We start from the raw sequence: 14,911 nt of genomic DNA on the forward strand, positions 1-14,911 counted from the left end.
TTGCTATGAAAAACAAGAGCGTTGCTATGGACGCAGGATTCTAACCGTAGAGACGGAACGGACTATTTTCTTTAGCGGAAGCAATACAATCGTTTTTAAATCGATAAACTCCTTTTTAAATCAATATTTTGTGTTAAATTATTGATTTATTTGGTAGGTAGCCATGTAATAAGCGGGATCATGTAGAGCGAGGCGGTTGTTATAGCGAATACAACCCCTTCAGGCTGATTCAAGACCCCTCCGCTTCGCGCTGGGATTCTGATCAGCCTGTCGGGGGATGTATTCGCTATAACAGCGCCTCGCTCTACATTATCCCTTGCATAATATGTCTCTGTAATTATCACCAATTACCGCCACTAGTGTTCATTACAGCTGGAAACTGCAGTGAATTGTATGTATAGGTGCGTTTTTGGAGTTTTGCAAAAATGTAGGTAGAGACCAGTATACCTAGATTGCATGTGATGCTCGTGCCTGAGTTTTACAAATCAGTCACATACAGTATGTGGTTTCATTTGTCACTTATCTTTTGGAACAGATCTTTTGGTTCTTATGCATGTTTATATACTGTAAATGTCTATTACTTATTTCAGTGCCATGTATGGTTTTAAATAAATTCACATCTGTCAGATCAATCATGAAAGGCTATTTTAAAATGGCAGTTGCATTGTTGAGATACAGTTCCCATGATCTGTTTGCATATGTGTGATTTTTTTTGTGTGTGTGTGTGTGTGTTAAATGAAGACAAGAAACAACTTTTTGAGCACCAAGCAGGAAGTAGAAATGCTGATGAAGAGAGTTCGATCTGCAGATCAAGACCAGAAGCCCCCGGGCCAGTGGACTATGGAGGGATACCTCTATGTCCAGGAGAAACGTGAGTGTCATATGGACAGTCCTCAATCTTTCAGGCAAGAGCGGTGAGCAAACAAAAGGACAGACAGCCTGTAACAGGTCTAGAATTTTGCTTCATATTTATCTTTCCGGTTTCACTTTATTTTCGTGCTTTAACACATTCTGTTGACTATAAGTAGCGTTGCAGCTACATGTCTACTAACTCTCAAATTGTTAGTTTACTGGGTTAGGGTTAGAATAAGATGGCATGTAGTTGCAAAGTTACTTATAGTCAGTAGAATGTCTGTTTGAGGACCATCACAATAAAGAGTTTGCAACTAAATGTCAACTAACTCTCATTAGTAGACTGTCTGCTTCATATCTGCTAAGTTACTTATAGTCAACAGAATGTTCATAAGGGACCATCAAAATAAAGTGTTACCATCTTTCCTAAGTGACCTCTTTCTAGTCTTATCCTGTATTTTCCTGTTCCTTCACACTGCAAAGGAAATGCCAAAATAAAATCCACATGTAAACCGAATGCTTTTGATTATCACCAGATAATTTCAGATAGGACAGAGAATGACCTGTTCTAGGAAAGAAAAACATTGCCCTCTTGTGGACTGATACATCATACACAATGAAGATTTAGTGAAGAGTTGAATGCTAAATATATTGCTAATATAAAATGTATTGCTTTTTTTTTATTTTAAAATCAAAATATATAAATATTATCCAAAAATATATTAAATAATTTCAGTGAAAATTCAAAAATACAAATTATAAATACATATTTAGGACATAGATTTTATTTTTAACATAATATACATTTTCTATTCTAAAAAATTTATTAAAAGTTTTAAAAAAGCTACTTGTTGCTACTTAGCCCTAGGAGTTGTAGTCCACACATGTCGCATGCATATCTAACATGTATTATGTTGTAGGAAATATATTTAATTGGAAAATAATTTATAACATACATTATATTAAAAAAAATATTTAAAAAAAATAGCCTACATGTTGTCCAGAATTGTTGTGAGCTGCAAATGACCAATGTTTTCCCAAATACCTCAAAGCAAGTATATCACATTTGCACTTTTCATGTGTGTGTTGCAGGGCCTTTGGGCTGCACATGGACACGGCATTATTGCACATATGAGAAAGTTAGTAAGACCTTCAGCATGTGCAACACAGAGGCGAAGCCCACAGCTAAACAGGTACAAAGATGCTCATGTGGGATCAGAGGTGCTGTTTGCTTCAGATCCTCACTGTCTGTCTCTCTTTCACAGAATGGTGTCATGTCAAATCCCCCAGAGAAGTTCAGACTGAAGTCCTGTATTAGGAGGAAGACTGACTCGATTGATAAACGCTTCTGTTTTGATATCGAGGTTGTTGAAAGGTGGGTGTCTGCAGTGACAGCACAGTGCAGACGTTTTAAAGCTTTCAAATATTTCATCCAAAAATGATCATTTTGTCATTATTTATTCATGTCATTCTTCCATGGAGCCAAAAAGAAGTTTTAAAGAATGTCCAGGCCGTTTTTTACTATTTAATGAAATAGAAATTCTATTTTTACATATATATTTGTGATGTGGCCAGGGAAAATGTTGCCAGCAGAAAAAGTCCTTATTGGTGAGCACTGACAAGTCTTCAGGATGGATGGATGGATGGATGGATATAGATTGACAGCTATAGATAGATAGATAGACAACTTTAGGGAGAGTAAATGATGACCAAATTTAAATTTTTGGGTGAATTCCTTTTCCTATAACATTCGCTATAGTTTCTGTTTCTATGTGTGCTCAGATATGAAACTTCCCTTCTTGTTTTAAGAGTGGCCTGCATTTCTGTTTTCTGCATGCTCCTTGTGCCTTTTTTCACACTAACTGTACAATCTGTCTTCTATGTACTCTAACTGTATAATCTTCTGTTTTTACTTGCATCTGCCTTCATGGCACAGTCTTACGATATTAGGTGGCAAATATGAATGCATTTATATGTATGTTATTACACTGTGCACACTCAGTAGAACATGCATGTTCTACTAACACTCAGCCAGACCTGTATGTTGGTAAGTAGCTGCAAATGTACTGTAACTACCTGTCTGTTCATGTTCTTTGCCACCTAGTAAGGTTGCACTGTTGTTTTCTGACAGTTTACCTTGTATGTGCCCATTTCCCTTGTCCCTTCTCTGTGTTTATTTCAATCTAGAAATACCATCTATCGTGGATCTCTTTTCAGACCACTGCAATTTTTCTGTAAAGCCCGGTATGTGACCAGACCTGTGCCCTACAGCGCAAAAGCATGTTGTAGCGCATGTGTGCTGCATTCCAAATCCCACGCTGATCAAAGCTCATTTCTCACCCCAGTGGTTTTAAAGGATTGCATGTTGAAAATCCAGCACATTTCCTGCACCCATAATTGGTGGGATAACAGTTTGATTTGATTTAACTGGCTGTGTGATTCTACCAACTCATTTTTGATCTGGATATCACAAACTATCACTTGACATCAAGGAACAAAAATCACAACATCAAATCAACATTATACACCAGGCTGAAAAACTGTTGAAACCCCCAAATTTTCAATAATTTAACAACACTTGCGCAATGTTCACAAGTCTTGGATGTTGGTCGTGTCATGCCATGCCGCTAAACAAATAAAATATTGAATTTATTTCATATTTATGTTTAGTAAGTGTTACATTTTTTATGTTTTTTATTTGAACATTTATTTTTTTAATTTTAAACCTTATGATTTGATTTATTAATTCATTAGCTTTTCATCATGTCATGAACCCCCATCATTCCCTCACAAACCCTTTTATGATGCATTGCGACAAGTGAATTATCCAAAATAAGAAATGAGTATACATATACTTATTTCAGTCAAAACTCAGAAGTATCAATAAAAATGGCTCTATTTCGCATTTTACACACTATTTACACAAAAGTGTGTTACACGCTCCTTTGCCAATAAGAATATCATGTGTTGCCCTTCAAACTCTGGAATCTAATTAAATTCATGTGAGGAAGGCAGTTTGTGTGATTTGTGGATTTGCTGCCTGTGTATTTTATTTTAAATCACTCACTAATTAAGTTCTATGACAGGTTACTTTAAAAGGCTGCTGCCTATGTAGACAGCAAGGCAGCTCACTAGGTTTTGTACAGTAGTTCACTTAAAATTCCATCTTAAATTGTTCTATTTCTAAAAAAAAGTTGTTGAAAGATGCTTTATTATTATAAGCAGATAGTTTTGACTGTAAATTCCAATTGGATGAGCCACGGTTGTCACTATAAATGACCTGATATACATACACTTCCTGATATACACAAATCTCCTCCTAATACCATATCCTTCAAACTGCACTGCAGCGTGCTTGCTCTAACAAGCGGGATGGTCATAATCAAAGCATAACTGAGCATATAGCTCGTTCATCCATGCACAGATATTAGTGACAGCTGTTGCACAGGCATGGAACGCGTTAATGGCTATGAGCTCGCTCTAACGTTCACCTTACAGATACGGTTCATGCAAATGCTGTCAAATCATGTGTGAAGAAGATTCATGGGCGATATTTATGGGTGAATTAATTCCTTGTGATTCTAATCGGTGTGAAAGTCCAAGCACAGATAATGAATATGGTTAAATTGATGTTTATGTAAATGAAATGGTACTTTCATGCATCGTTTTTTCCCAAGAGTGTGTAGTGTTACTGAGCATGGGAAATGTAAATGTAAATGTTTTAAGGCCATCACACAACATGCTTTTTGATTTTAGTTCAGACAATTAAGAGAATAGATTACCCATCATAGATTCACCATCATGTCATTTCAAAACACGTGACTTTCTTTTTCTTTACTTTTTATTGTTTTGAAGAATGTTCATGCTGCTCTTGTCCATAAAACAACATCATATAGTCACCAGGAACTCGAAAAATGAGGGAAAAAACTCCATAAAAGTGACTCTTATATAGTACACTCTAATGTCCCTATTTTGCGTGTTCCGGCCTAAAGAGGAGGCGTGTTCCGGCGCAAACGTTCCCTGGTGCTATTTTGCAGCTTCAGAAAACAGACCAGGAAAAACCTAGTCTAAAGTCAGTGGCGCGTTTTCAGTGGCGCGTTCATTGTTGTGTCCATGAAGATGTGAAAAAATAGGCATAAATCTAGCTTACACATTCACCCAAATTATTATACGCCTGTTTAACCGAAGCTAATTTGGGTGGGTTTCTCCATCCCCATACAATGTCACTTCTCTGTCTTTTACGGCCCTGACGAGAACGTCGGTCTCCTTGGCTGTGAACCGCTCCTGGCGTGCGCCTGGCAAATCCGCCGTTATAAGAGCAATCCGCCATGGAACAAGCTCTGATTGGTTTATTTCACGTTACGCCCAAACCACACCTATGAGTAATGTAGCTACTTCAGACCAACCCATTTTAGAATTGCGTCGGGCGCAAGAGTCAAGAGAGCAACAGTGCCAACAAAGTTACTTGCGTTTCGCGTTTGAAACTTACTTTTCAGATCGTTAAAATAGGGCCCTAAGTCTTCGTAAGTAATATAACAGTTTAGTGCAAAATTGAAGCTGTTATTCACTGAAAATCTTTGTACCGCTACTCTTTCTACTTCTTTGTATGGAAAAGAGCAGTTTGAACATTCTGCTAAATTGTTCCTTTTGTGTTCCATATAAGGACAAAAATCATACAGGATGGGGGAACTATTGCTGCTCATCCTGACTTAAAAATAAAAATTCTGTCATATTTTGAGAAATGGAAGTCAATGGTAACCAAAACTGTTTCGTTCCCAGCATTCTTCAAAATATCTTTGTATGTTCCACACTGAAAAAAAACTCATACTGGTTTGAAATGACATAGGGTGAGTAAATGATGACAGAATTTAGATTCTTTAGTCAATTGTCAATGATGTTGCGACATTTCGTTCTTTTAACTACATTCTTTAGTTTAGGCATATACGAGTAAAGGCACTATACAGGAACTATAGTAAGTAGGCAGGATATTTCTATAGCATGTCAGACTTAAAAATGCTGCGTTGTCTTCAGGCATGGCATTATCACGCTACAAGCGCTGTCGGAGTCCAACAGGAGACTCTGGCTGGAAGCTATGGATGGCAAAGAGCCGGTGAGTGCTGGAGAAACTTTCTCCTCTGATTTTATACTATTTTGACTTAGTTGTCATCATTGCTTCTGTATTGATTCAAGCTTCAGAAGATCCTCAAGTTCAGGTCTTTTCTTCAAAACATGTAAAAATGGATTATCGGCTATTTAATTGCTCAACAAGTTCACAGTGAAATCAATACAATAAATATAATTTTTCACTCTTTTAGATCTACAATCTTCCTGCTATTCTGAGCAAGAAAGAAGAGAGTGAGTATTTAAATCTCTAAACAGTGTATTTATATTTATCACTTGAAGGCTTTATTTTTTTCAAGCAGTGTGAGCTTAATGTTTGAGTCTGACCTCACATGCTCTTATCAGATTAGCTGTGTTTAACAAACACTTATTCAGATAATGTGTTCTGTTTCCCATCACTACACCCTTTGTGTGTCTCTGCTCTCTCATTTCCTGTGACAAGGTCGATAGCATTACACTGAGTACAACCAGAGTAAGCCGTATCCCCCAGAGTGTGACGCACGCTAAATCCATCTATTGAACATGCTGTTTCTTTTCACCTGTCTTTTATAGCATATTTAAATGAGGCTGGCTTTAATTTTGTGAGGAAGTGTATACAGCTGGTGGAGATGAGAGGTGAGTTTTGTGTTTATTGCCTCTTACCTTATATATAGGATATTTATTGTGGATAAAGCATTCCCATACTTTTTATTTTCTTAAAATAATTTATCCTTATAATAATAATAATAATAGAAAAAATAATGTTCCAACTAAATAATGTAAAATATGTTAAGTAATGCCATGTTTCAGGAATCTTACCCTATAAAAGAAATGTGTGTGTGTGTGTGTGTGTGTGTGTGTGTGTGTGTGTGTGTGTGTGTGTGTGTGTGTATGCATGTATATATATATTATATGTCTTGACTTCCCTGAATATTAATGTTGATTATTATTCTGTGTTTATTATAATTAGGCTATTATTGTTATATTTGCACTACCATTCAAATGTCTGGGTTCAGTGTGATTCTTTTTAAAAGAAACTGATAGTTTCATTAAGCAAGCATCCATGGAAGTGATTAAAAAATAAGTGTAATAATAAGTTTTTTTTTTTTGTTCCCAAGTAGGGTAACACTTTATAATAACTGCATTCATCATTTATAAAGCATTAATAGACATTAATAAGCAGTTTTTTTAAACACAGCTGTAAATGCTTTATTCTTGATTTATAAGCATACCTTTCTGGGAATCTAGAGATTAAGTGTTCGTGTGTGTTGTGTTTATATATTTATACATGTTCTGTGTGTATATATTCTCCTCTCAGCAGGGCTCAACACTATGGGTTTGTACAGAGTCGGTGGAATAAACTCCAGAGTGCAGAAGCTCATGATCACAGTCTTCTGTAAGTCCCTTCACTCTACACAACTCGAGAACTAGACAGAAATGTGTGATGCGGGCCAGGGTAGCAATGATACATTGCTCTGGTGCAGTTCCCTCTCGCAAAAACATTGTCAAAATAATTTATTTTGGAGTTTAACGTCTGGTAGCTATTCACAGACCAACTTTAAAAGTCACCATGACACCAAAATTGACAATTCTCATTTTATTTATGGGATGATGTATTGTTTATTATAAATGATTTCTCTATGCAAATTTTCTTATTAATGTGCCCACATATATATATATATATATATATATATATATATATATATATATATATATATATATATATATATATATATATATATATATATATATACATAATTGTAATATAATTATATTATATGCTTTTTTTTTTAAATGAAAGAAATAAGAGATTGTACTTTATGCTTTTTTTTTTTAAATGAAAGAAATAAGAGATTGTACTTTGAATAGGGGAAATGAGGCCTATTTTAGAACCATTCATATTTTTGCATTGAGACACTTTCTTGACTGTTAAGCACATTAAAAAAAGCCCTCATTATTATTATTACCATAATAATGATATAACCAAAAATAATGATACATAATTTAGATAGTGCTGATTTTTATTTTTTATTCTACAGCAAGCATATTTCTCATTACTAACCTACTCAACAGGGGGGACAGTGTGCTTATTTTTCATGAAAATATTGTCACAATGTAAAAATGTCAATTGGTCCTAACAATCACATTCATTTTCTTGCAACATTAGTTTCTTATAGTGTAAGAAAATGATGTGAAATATGAGATTTGCCCAAATTACCTTTATGTTGGATTAGCCATTTCCATGGGTCATAAATATTTGAAGTTTAATGTCACTACAACATCTGCACACAAACAATGTTGTACATGTGCCTTGGTTTCTCTTACAGCACCCAAAGCAGCATCAGATATGGATCTGGACCCAGACACATGGGACAACAAGACTATCACCAGCGGCCTCAAGAATTACCTCAGGTTCGTGTGTTCAGGCTGACGTCACTACTCTTAATGGAGGTTCAAGACGTTAGTGAGAATTGCCCTAAAATAATGTGTACCTTTCTTTGTTTGAGAGAGTTGAAAATAACCAATAGCATTTCTGAGAGAGGAGATAACAAGATGTAATTATTGTGTCCGTCCACTAGGTGTCTGTCTGAGCCGCTCATGACATACAAGCTTCACTCTGACTTCCTCATGGCTGTCAGTAAGTTATAAAGCAATTGAATTACATGTTAAACATATTTGATTAGATTTTTAACTTTTAACATTTAGGAGCCTGTTATTTTATATTTGGGTTGAGTTTGTGATCATGGTGTGTTGATACTCACTGCTGTGTGTGTGCACTTGGATGAGTGAAATGCAGAGCACAAATCACTTTGAGCTACACACAGAGCTAAACACATCACTTCACTTTATGTGTTTTGTCTGTTTTCTTTCAGAATCTGATGATCAGAACTACAGAGTGTGTGCAGTCCACGCGCTGGTGCACAAACTACCTGACAAAAACAAAGAGATGTTGGAGATATTAATCAAACATCTACTCAAGTATGACCTGAACGTAGATTTAGATTAAATTTTTACTCAAAAATTAAAACCTTTCTCTCTCTAAATTCACTTTCTTCTTAGTCTCATGTAATACTTTGTAGATTTATTTAGAGCAAAATGTTATATAAAATTCGTAATAAAATTTGTTCAGCAGCAGTGTACAGTATGTTGTTCATGGATGCTGGTGTCTTCACAAGACTTCTTAAAGGTGCAGTATGCGATTTCTGAGAAATGCTGTTGAAATTTGAAAACTCTCCAGTGCAGGAGAGACGTTAGAGTGCGGGAAGACCTGAAAATGGACGCAGAGTTTGCTTTGTTTCTGCTTGATACATGAGTAACTGTAGTTTTTGCAATGTTTCACAATGCTTTTCTATGCTGTTGTTGTTGTTGTTGAATCACAGTTGTTTCATCCACAGTTGCAAGAGCTGTCCGTATTGCATAGCGTGTCATTTTTTGGGGCAGAGCAATGAAGGGCTGTTTCTTTTGGTTTTGAGTTTGTTTGCTTGTTTGGGTGTCGATTTCAAATAGCAAGTGTTTCTCAGATATCTCTTACTGCACCTTAAACTACCTTAACCAACAAAACTTTCTTGGTCATTGACCTTCATAATTTAAAATTTAGTGGTAAACAGCATGTCCACTAGGTAGCACTAACAAGCATAACAGTCTGGTCCAGCAAGTAAATTTTTGTTGGTGTAAGTGGATTTTGTGGGGTAATTATTATTTGAAGTTTGATATTGGTTAGAGGATTTGATTGACACATGTCCCTGCAGTGTGTCTGCTCACAGTGAGAGTAACATGATGACGGTGTCCAATCTGGGAGTGATCTTCGGCCCTACGCTCATGCGCTCACAAGAGGAAACCGTTGCTGCCATGATGAACATCAAATTTCAAAACATTGTGGTAGAAATTCTCGTCGAAAATTTTGAAAAGGCAAGTAAAATCAAAGATAATTCATAACAATCTCCTGTAAAATATAATGCATTTATATCTATATCTATATATATATGACTGTGTAAACTATTGTTCAAAAGTAAGGTCAAATCAGTAAGATAAAAAAAAAAAAAAAAAAACATTTTTTAAAGAAGTATATTTTGCTCACCAAGGCTGATCATTATTTGATCATTGTACAAATTTGCAATAATTAAGGGCCAAGCATCGAAGGCCAAGCACCTATTCTCATCGTTGGCGTTCTTCTTCGTCGTCTTCTTCCACTCTGGAAGATTTCCGTCCTGAAACTTTTTCCACCATTTCGAATTTTCAGAAAAACCTACTTTTTCAAACTCTTCATAGGCCATTACTCCGATTTTCACGAAAATTTAACCAGATAACGCTGACAGAAAGAAATGTAATTCAAGTTGATTCATCAAACCGTTCTCGAATAATGCGCAAACGAATTCAACGAAGAGCGCACAAAAATGGTTGTGAGACTGTATCTCTGCAAGGCTTTGGCAAATTCTAACCAGACTTGGTTTGTGTTATGACAGCCATGACCTTAGACTACCTGCACCATTTTGGCGCAGTGCCACCTAGTGGTCAGGAGACATGGAGAAAAATTGACATTTTTGTTTATTATAACTTCTAAACAGTTTGGCCAAAAATCACAAAACTGATCTCTTTAGATTCTGTGTAGCATGCCGAGTGGTACGAAACCAAATTTTCTCATATCAAATGCGATATTTTACGAACGCATTGTCGTATCGTCACAAAACTCTGTATGTGTCTTCGGCACCATACCCTGACAGTACTCAAAAAGTTTCAGGGCAATGCCACCTTGTGGTAAAAAGTTATAATGCAATTTGCAAAAATGCTAACAACTTTTGTTTAGCCTATTGTAATGAAACTGATTCCTTGGGTCATGCTGAGAACATAGATACCAATACGCTCTATGCACAAACGCTGCTGACGTATTTCCAGTAGAATCTCAGCCAGCGTCTTTACTTCCACATAGCGCATTCTATAGCGAAGTCTACTAGCGCCAAATCTTTCTTAAAATTAATTTTCTCAGAAACGGTGACAACGATTTTAGAAACCGATTCGCTAGTCGGATTTTGCATGATTTGAGAGAATTCTCACCCTCAAAGTTGTTGATGTAGCTCGAAATATATCATTTAAAGCCTTTCTCTTTCTTACTCTTAGGTGTGACAGCTAACTGCCTCACAATATTGTTAACATCATTCACATCCGCTGGAAGTTCTTGTAAACAGCGAGTGTAATTTGCCATTATCTCCACCGAATGCAAAAACAGCTTCCGACGCAGCACCGGATGTAACTGGGCGGGCTGAGACAAAACACGGAAGCGATCTTGCATAGAGCCTATTTTGCCATAGTCAGCTGAATTTCCTGTCCGCCATTTTGATTTTCTTTAAAAAACTATTTTTTTAAACTCCTCCTAGACCATTTGTCCGATTTTTACCAAAATCGAATCGTATCATCTTCAGATTGGATTATGGATTTCGTGTTGATAGACGAAATTGTTTTCATATACCGCATCAACAAAGTTAATGGCATGATGCCAAAACGACTCTGAGGCTGTATCTCTGTAATGCTTTGGCATATTGACACCAAACTTTGCAAGAGTGACCTTAGTCTTACCACACCACATCAAATTGGTCACAGTGCCACTTATATTAGTCGAAAGTGATAAACCATTAAATCAAATTACTATATTTATGTTTTTTCAGCCATTTTGCCTAAAATGGTCTTAATATGTCTTTAATTGCTCATTGTTGCAGTTGGTCATGTTCTTAGTGCTTGGCCCCGATAATTGCTGCTTGCAGCTATATTATTTCACAATATTGTGTTTTTACTGTTTTCTATTTGAATATATTTTAAAATGTGATGTCAAAGCTGAATTTTCAGCAGTCATTACCCATTACTCATTACTCCATTACTCATCTAATATGCTGATTTGGTGCTCTAGAAACATTTCTTATTGTTACCATTATTTTCAGGAGTCTTTGATCAAAGGTCCAGCATAGAAATGTTGTTTTAAAATGTTTTTGATGTGAAATAAGAAAGTCTTTACTGGCACATACACACACACACACATAAATGCATATTACATGTGGATTACTTAAGTGTACTAATGCTTGTTGGAGCTTGCATCCCTCATCAAACAGAAACTCTTTTCTCATTGGGGATATTTTGGGGATATTTAATTTTATTCTATCAATCAATAAATTCCACTAGAAACAAACCTTGTTGTATTATTTTATTTTAATTTAATACTGTGAAGCTGCTTTGATACAATCTGTATTGTGAAAAGCGCTATACAAATATACTTGATTTGATTTGATTTGATTTTGGTCATAATCTTTCACAGTTATTTGGGTATGTCTTCACAGATATTTCATCAAGCGCCGGACCCTAATGTTCCCCTGCCGCAGCCTCAGTCTCAGGCAGGGTCTCGCAGGAGCAGAGCCATCTGCCTCTCATCTGGACCGCGCAAACCCAAGAGCCTCTACGCACCCTCACTGTGCCTGGCTGACGCGGACAGTGAGTCTTACACTGCCAGTAATCCTCACATTTCACATTCTCTATTGATAGTACATCCACTCTGTACTGTTTCATGATTACATAAGAAATGAATTTTAGATTTTGACATCAGCACATTATTTAACGCCATTAACACATTTACTTATTTTAGAGTTTTTTGCTAAGGCTTGATAAAACAGGTGGAACAAAATCCCATATACTTGCATTAAAGAAGGGACTGAAGTCCTTAGTGACCAGAATATTATAGAGACTTTTATTTTACTTGGGTCAGTAAACCTTGTAATTCCGTAGCATAGGGTGAACAGTCCCAGTTTCTGGCGTCTTGTCCCCGGAAGTAGAGCTGTCCACAGAAATGACCATTTTAGTGCCCACAAATACACTGCAAAAAAGCCCAACCAATATATCCTGCTGGCTAAGCTGCTTGTTAAATTAAAGTAATACTCTTTGTATGTACTATATAACAGGGCCTAAACAGGGTGTGAGATTTGCACACAATTTAAAACATTCCAGAAAGATCCAACACAGAAATCTCCCCCCCCCCCCCCCCCCCCACCCCCCCACCCCCCACACACACACACATACACATCTTATAACACATGGGTGAAAGTACACCCTGATATGTATGAAACATTAAAAAAAAACTTTAAAAAAACTAAACAATTACATGTGGAGAAATGTACTTACTTTGTTATCTAAAATGCAAAATAATAAGCCTAATTAAACATAAAATAACATTTTGAAAAGTTGTAATGACTGTAAACCGTATATTCACAGGCTGTACACTAATTGCAATTAGAACATTTTTAAATTATTTGTTAAATTCAGTTTTTTTTTTTTTTATCATATGTACTCTTTATTTCAATATTTGTAGAGTCTCATAATTTTGTTATAATATAATAATCTTTGATCTGTTTGCTATACTATTTACTGTTGTTAATTTTTGGTTCTGGTTTTAATACAGGCATCATAATAATTATTATTTATAATAACAAATAATAATTGTTACAAAAATGTATTGTCCCTATTTTTTAATTCATGAAATTTTAAGAACTAATCTGGGTCATATTTAACCTAAAATCAAAAAACAGAAATAAGAATTTATATTTACTTATATTTTATGTGGGGAAAAAATCTCATTCTTGTTATTTTTATGTGATTTTATTTTTATTATTTTATTATTGTTTGTACTTTGTGTTAGCATTTATTTTAGTTCCTTATTTATGCTGGTTAAAATATAAAAAAAGGTGAGAATCTAATCGCTATTAGTAAGAATAATGGGAATTAGTAAAAAGTAAAACACCTCAGACAAATTACATGAATTTTTGGGGGAAAATCTGCCTAATTGTCATTAAAATCACACAATGCAAAAAAAAAAAAAAAAAGTAAGAAAATAGGCTTATAGGCTCATATTTATTTATTTTATTTTCATTTTGAAGTGGACCGTGACCTGGACATTTTGACAGTTTCATGTTTTACCTATTCACTGTATAAATCAATCAATTGTGATAAATTTAAGATATGCTGTAGTTTTCATCTGCTGTATGTCTTACTGTCCCTGCAGGCGATACGTTCAGCAGTAGTTCAGGCAGCACTCCAATCGGCAGCATGGACTCCCTCTCCTCACACTCCTCAGAGCAGAACAGCTCCTCCAAAACCTGCTCCTCTCCACAGCCCAAAGACAAGCCCCCGTACCCCGGCCCGCGGCAGATCCCCACCTGCACCAGCAGTCCCGACTCCAGCTCCAGAGAGGACGCTGGACGTGTGGACTGGGACTCCTGTGGTGTGAACTCAGCTGCCAGATCTTCACCAGCACCAGCAAAGGCTCCTCACTCAGTGGGAATCAGATCCGCACAGCTTACCCGTTCCAACGCCCCATCTCTAAGATCTTTACATATCACAGAAGGTAGGAGTCAAACACACACAACTTGGAATAATTAGGAATGTTTTCAAAGTCTCTTATGCTCGTCAATAATATGTTTTCAAATGTAATTTATTCCTGTGATGGCAAAGCTGAATTTTGAGACTGAGTTTTCAGTGTCACATGTTCCTTCAGAAATCATTCAAATATACTGATTTGCTGCTCAGAAACATTCCTTATTATTATCAATAGTAAAAACGTTTTTTGTAGCTCAATAATTTTGTGGAAATGTGCATTGCCTACCATTCAAATGTAGGATTAAAAAAAAAAAAATAATGAATAACATTTTAAGAAATTAATACTTTTATTCAGCAAGGACATATTAAATTGACATTTAAAGTGTTAGAACTTTTTAACTTTCTATTCATCAAATAATCCTGAAAAGATTGATCAGTGTTTCAAATGGTATCAAAACTATTAACCAGCCAAAACAATTTTCAACATTGATAATAATAACTATTATAAATACTTGAGCACCAAATCAACATACCAGAATGATTTCTGAAGGATCATGTGACACTAAATCTTGACACTAATGATACTGAAAATTCAGCTTTGCCATCACAG

At 35.8% G+C, this 14,911-nt stretch overlaps 1 protein-coding gene across 8 annotated transcripts in view; it reads left to right on the top strand.

Annotated features, from left to right (window-relative positions):
- arhgap42b (Rho GTPase activating protein 42b) overlaps nt 1-14,911 on the top strand; it is a 147,355-nt gene that overhangs the window by 123,170 nt on the left and 9,274 nt on the right. Inside the window, exons 8-21 of one of the 8 annotated variants that reach the window (XM_084123901.1) lie at nt 742-871; nt 1,945-2,045; nt 2,118-2,227; nt 3,040-3,096; nt 5,884-5,962; nt 6,168-6,207; nt 6,526-6,588; nt 7,271-7,348; nt 8,280-8,364; nt 8,532-8,590; nt 8,826-8,931; nt 9,702-9,861; nt 12,276-12,444; nt 13,988-14,329. In XM_084123901.1, coding sequence (XP_083980027.1) covers nt 742-871; nt 1,945-2,045; nt 2,118-2,227; nt 3,040-3,096; nt 5,884-5,962; nt 6,168-6,207; nt 6,526-6,588; nt 7,271-7,348; nt 8,280-8,364; nt 8,532-8,590; nt 8,826-8,931; nt 9,702-9,861; nt 12,276-12,444; nt 13,988-14,329 — 1,579 coding nt within the window. The remainder of the gene's footprint in view (nt 1-741; nt 872-1,944; nt 2,046-2,117; nt 2,228-3,039; nt 3,097-5,883; nt 5,963-6,167; nt 6,208-6,525; nt 6,589-7,270; nt 7,349-8,279; nt 8,365-8,531; nt 8,591-8,825; nt 8,932-9,701; nt 9,862-12,275; nt 12,445-13,987; nt 14,330-14,911) is intronic. The other 7 variants (XM_084123903.1, XM_084123902.1, XM_084123904.1 and 4 more) reach the window with 7 other exon arrangements.

The sequence above is a fragment of the Abramis brama genome (genome assembly GCF_963993115.1).
Source record: "Abramis brama genome assembly, chromosome: 9".
NCBI classification, from domain to species: Eukaryota; Metazoa; Chordata; class Actinopteri; order Cypriniformes; family Leuciscidae; genus Abramis; species Abramis brama.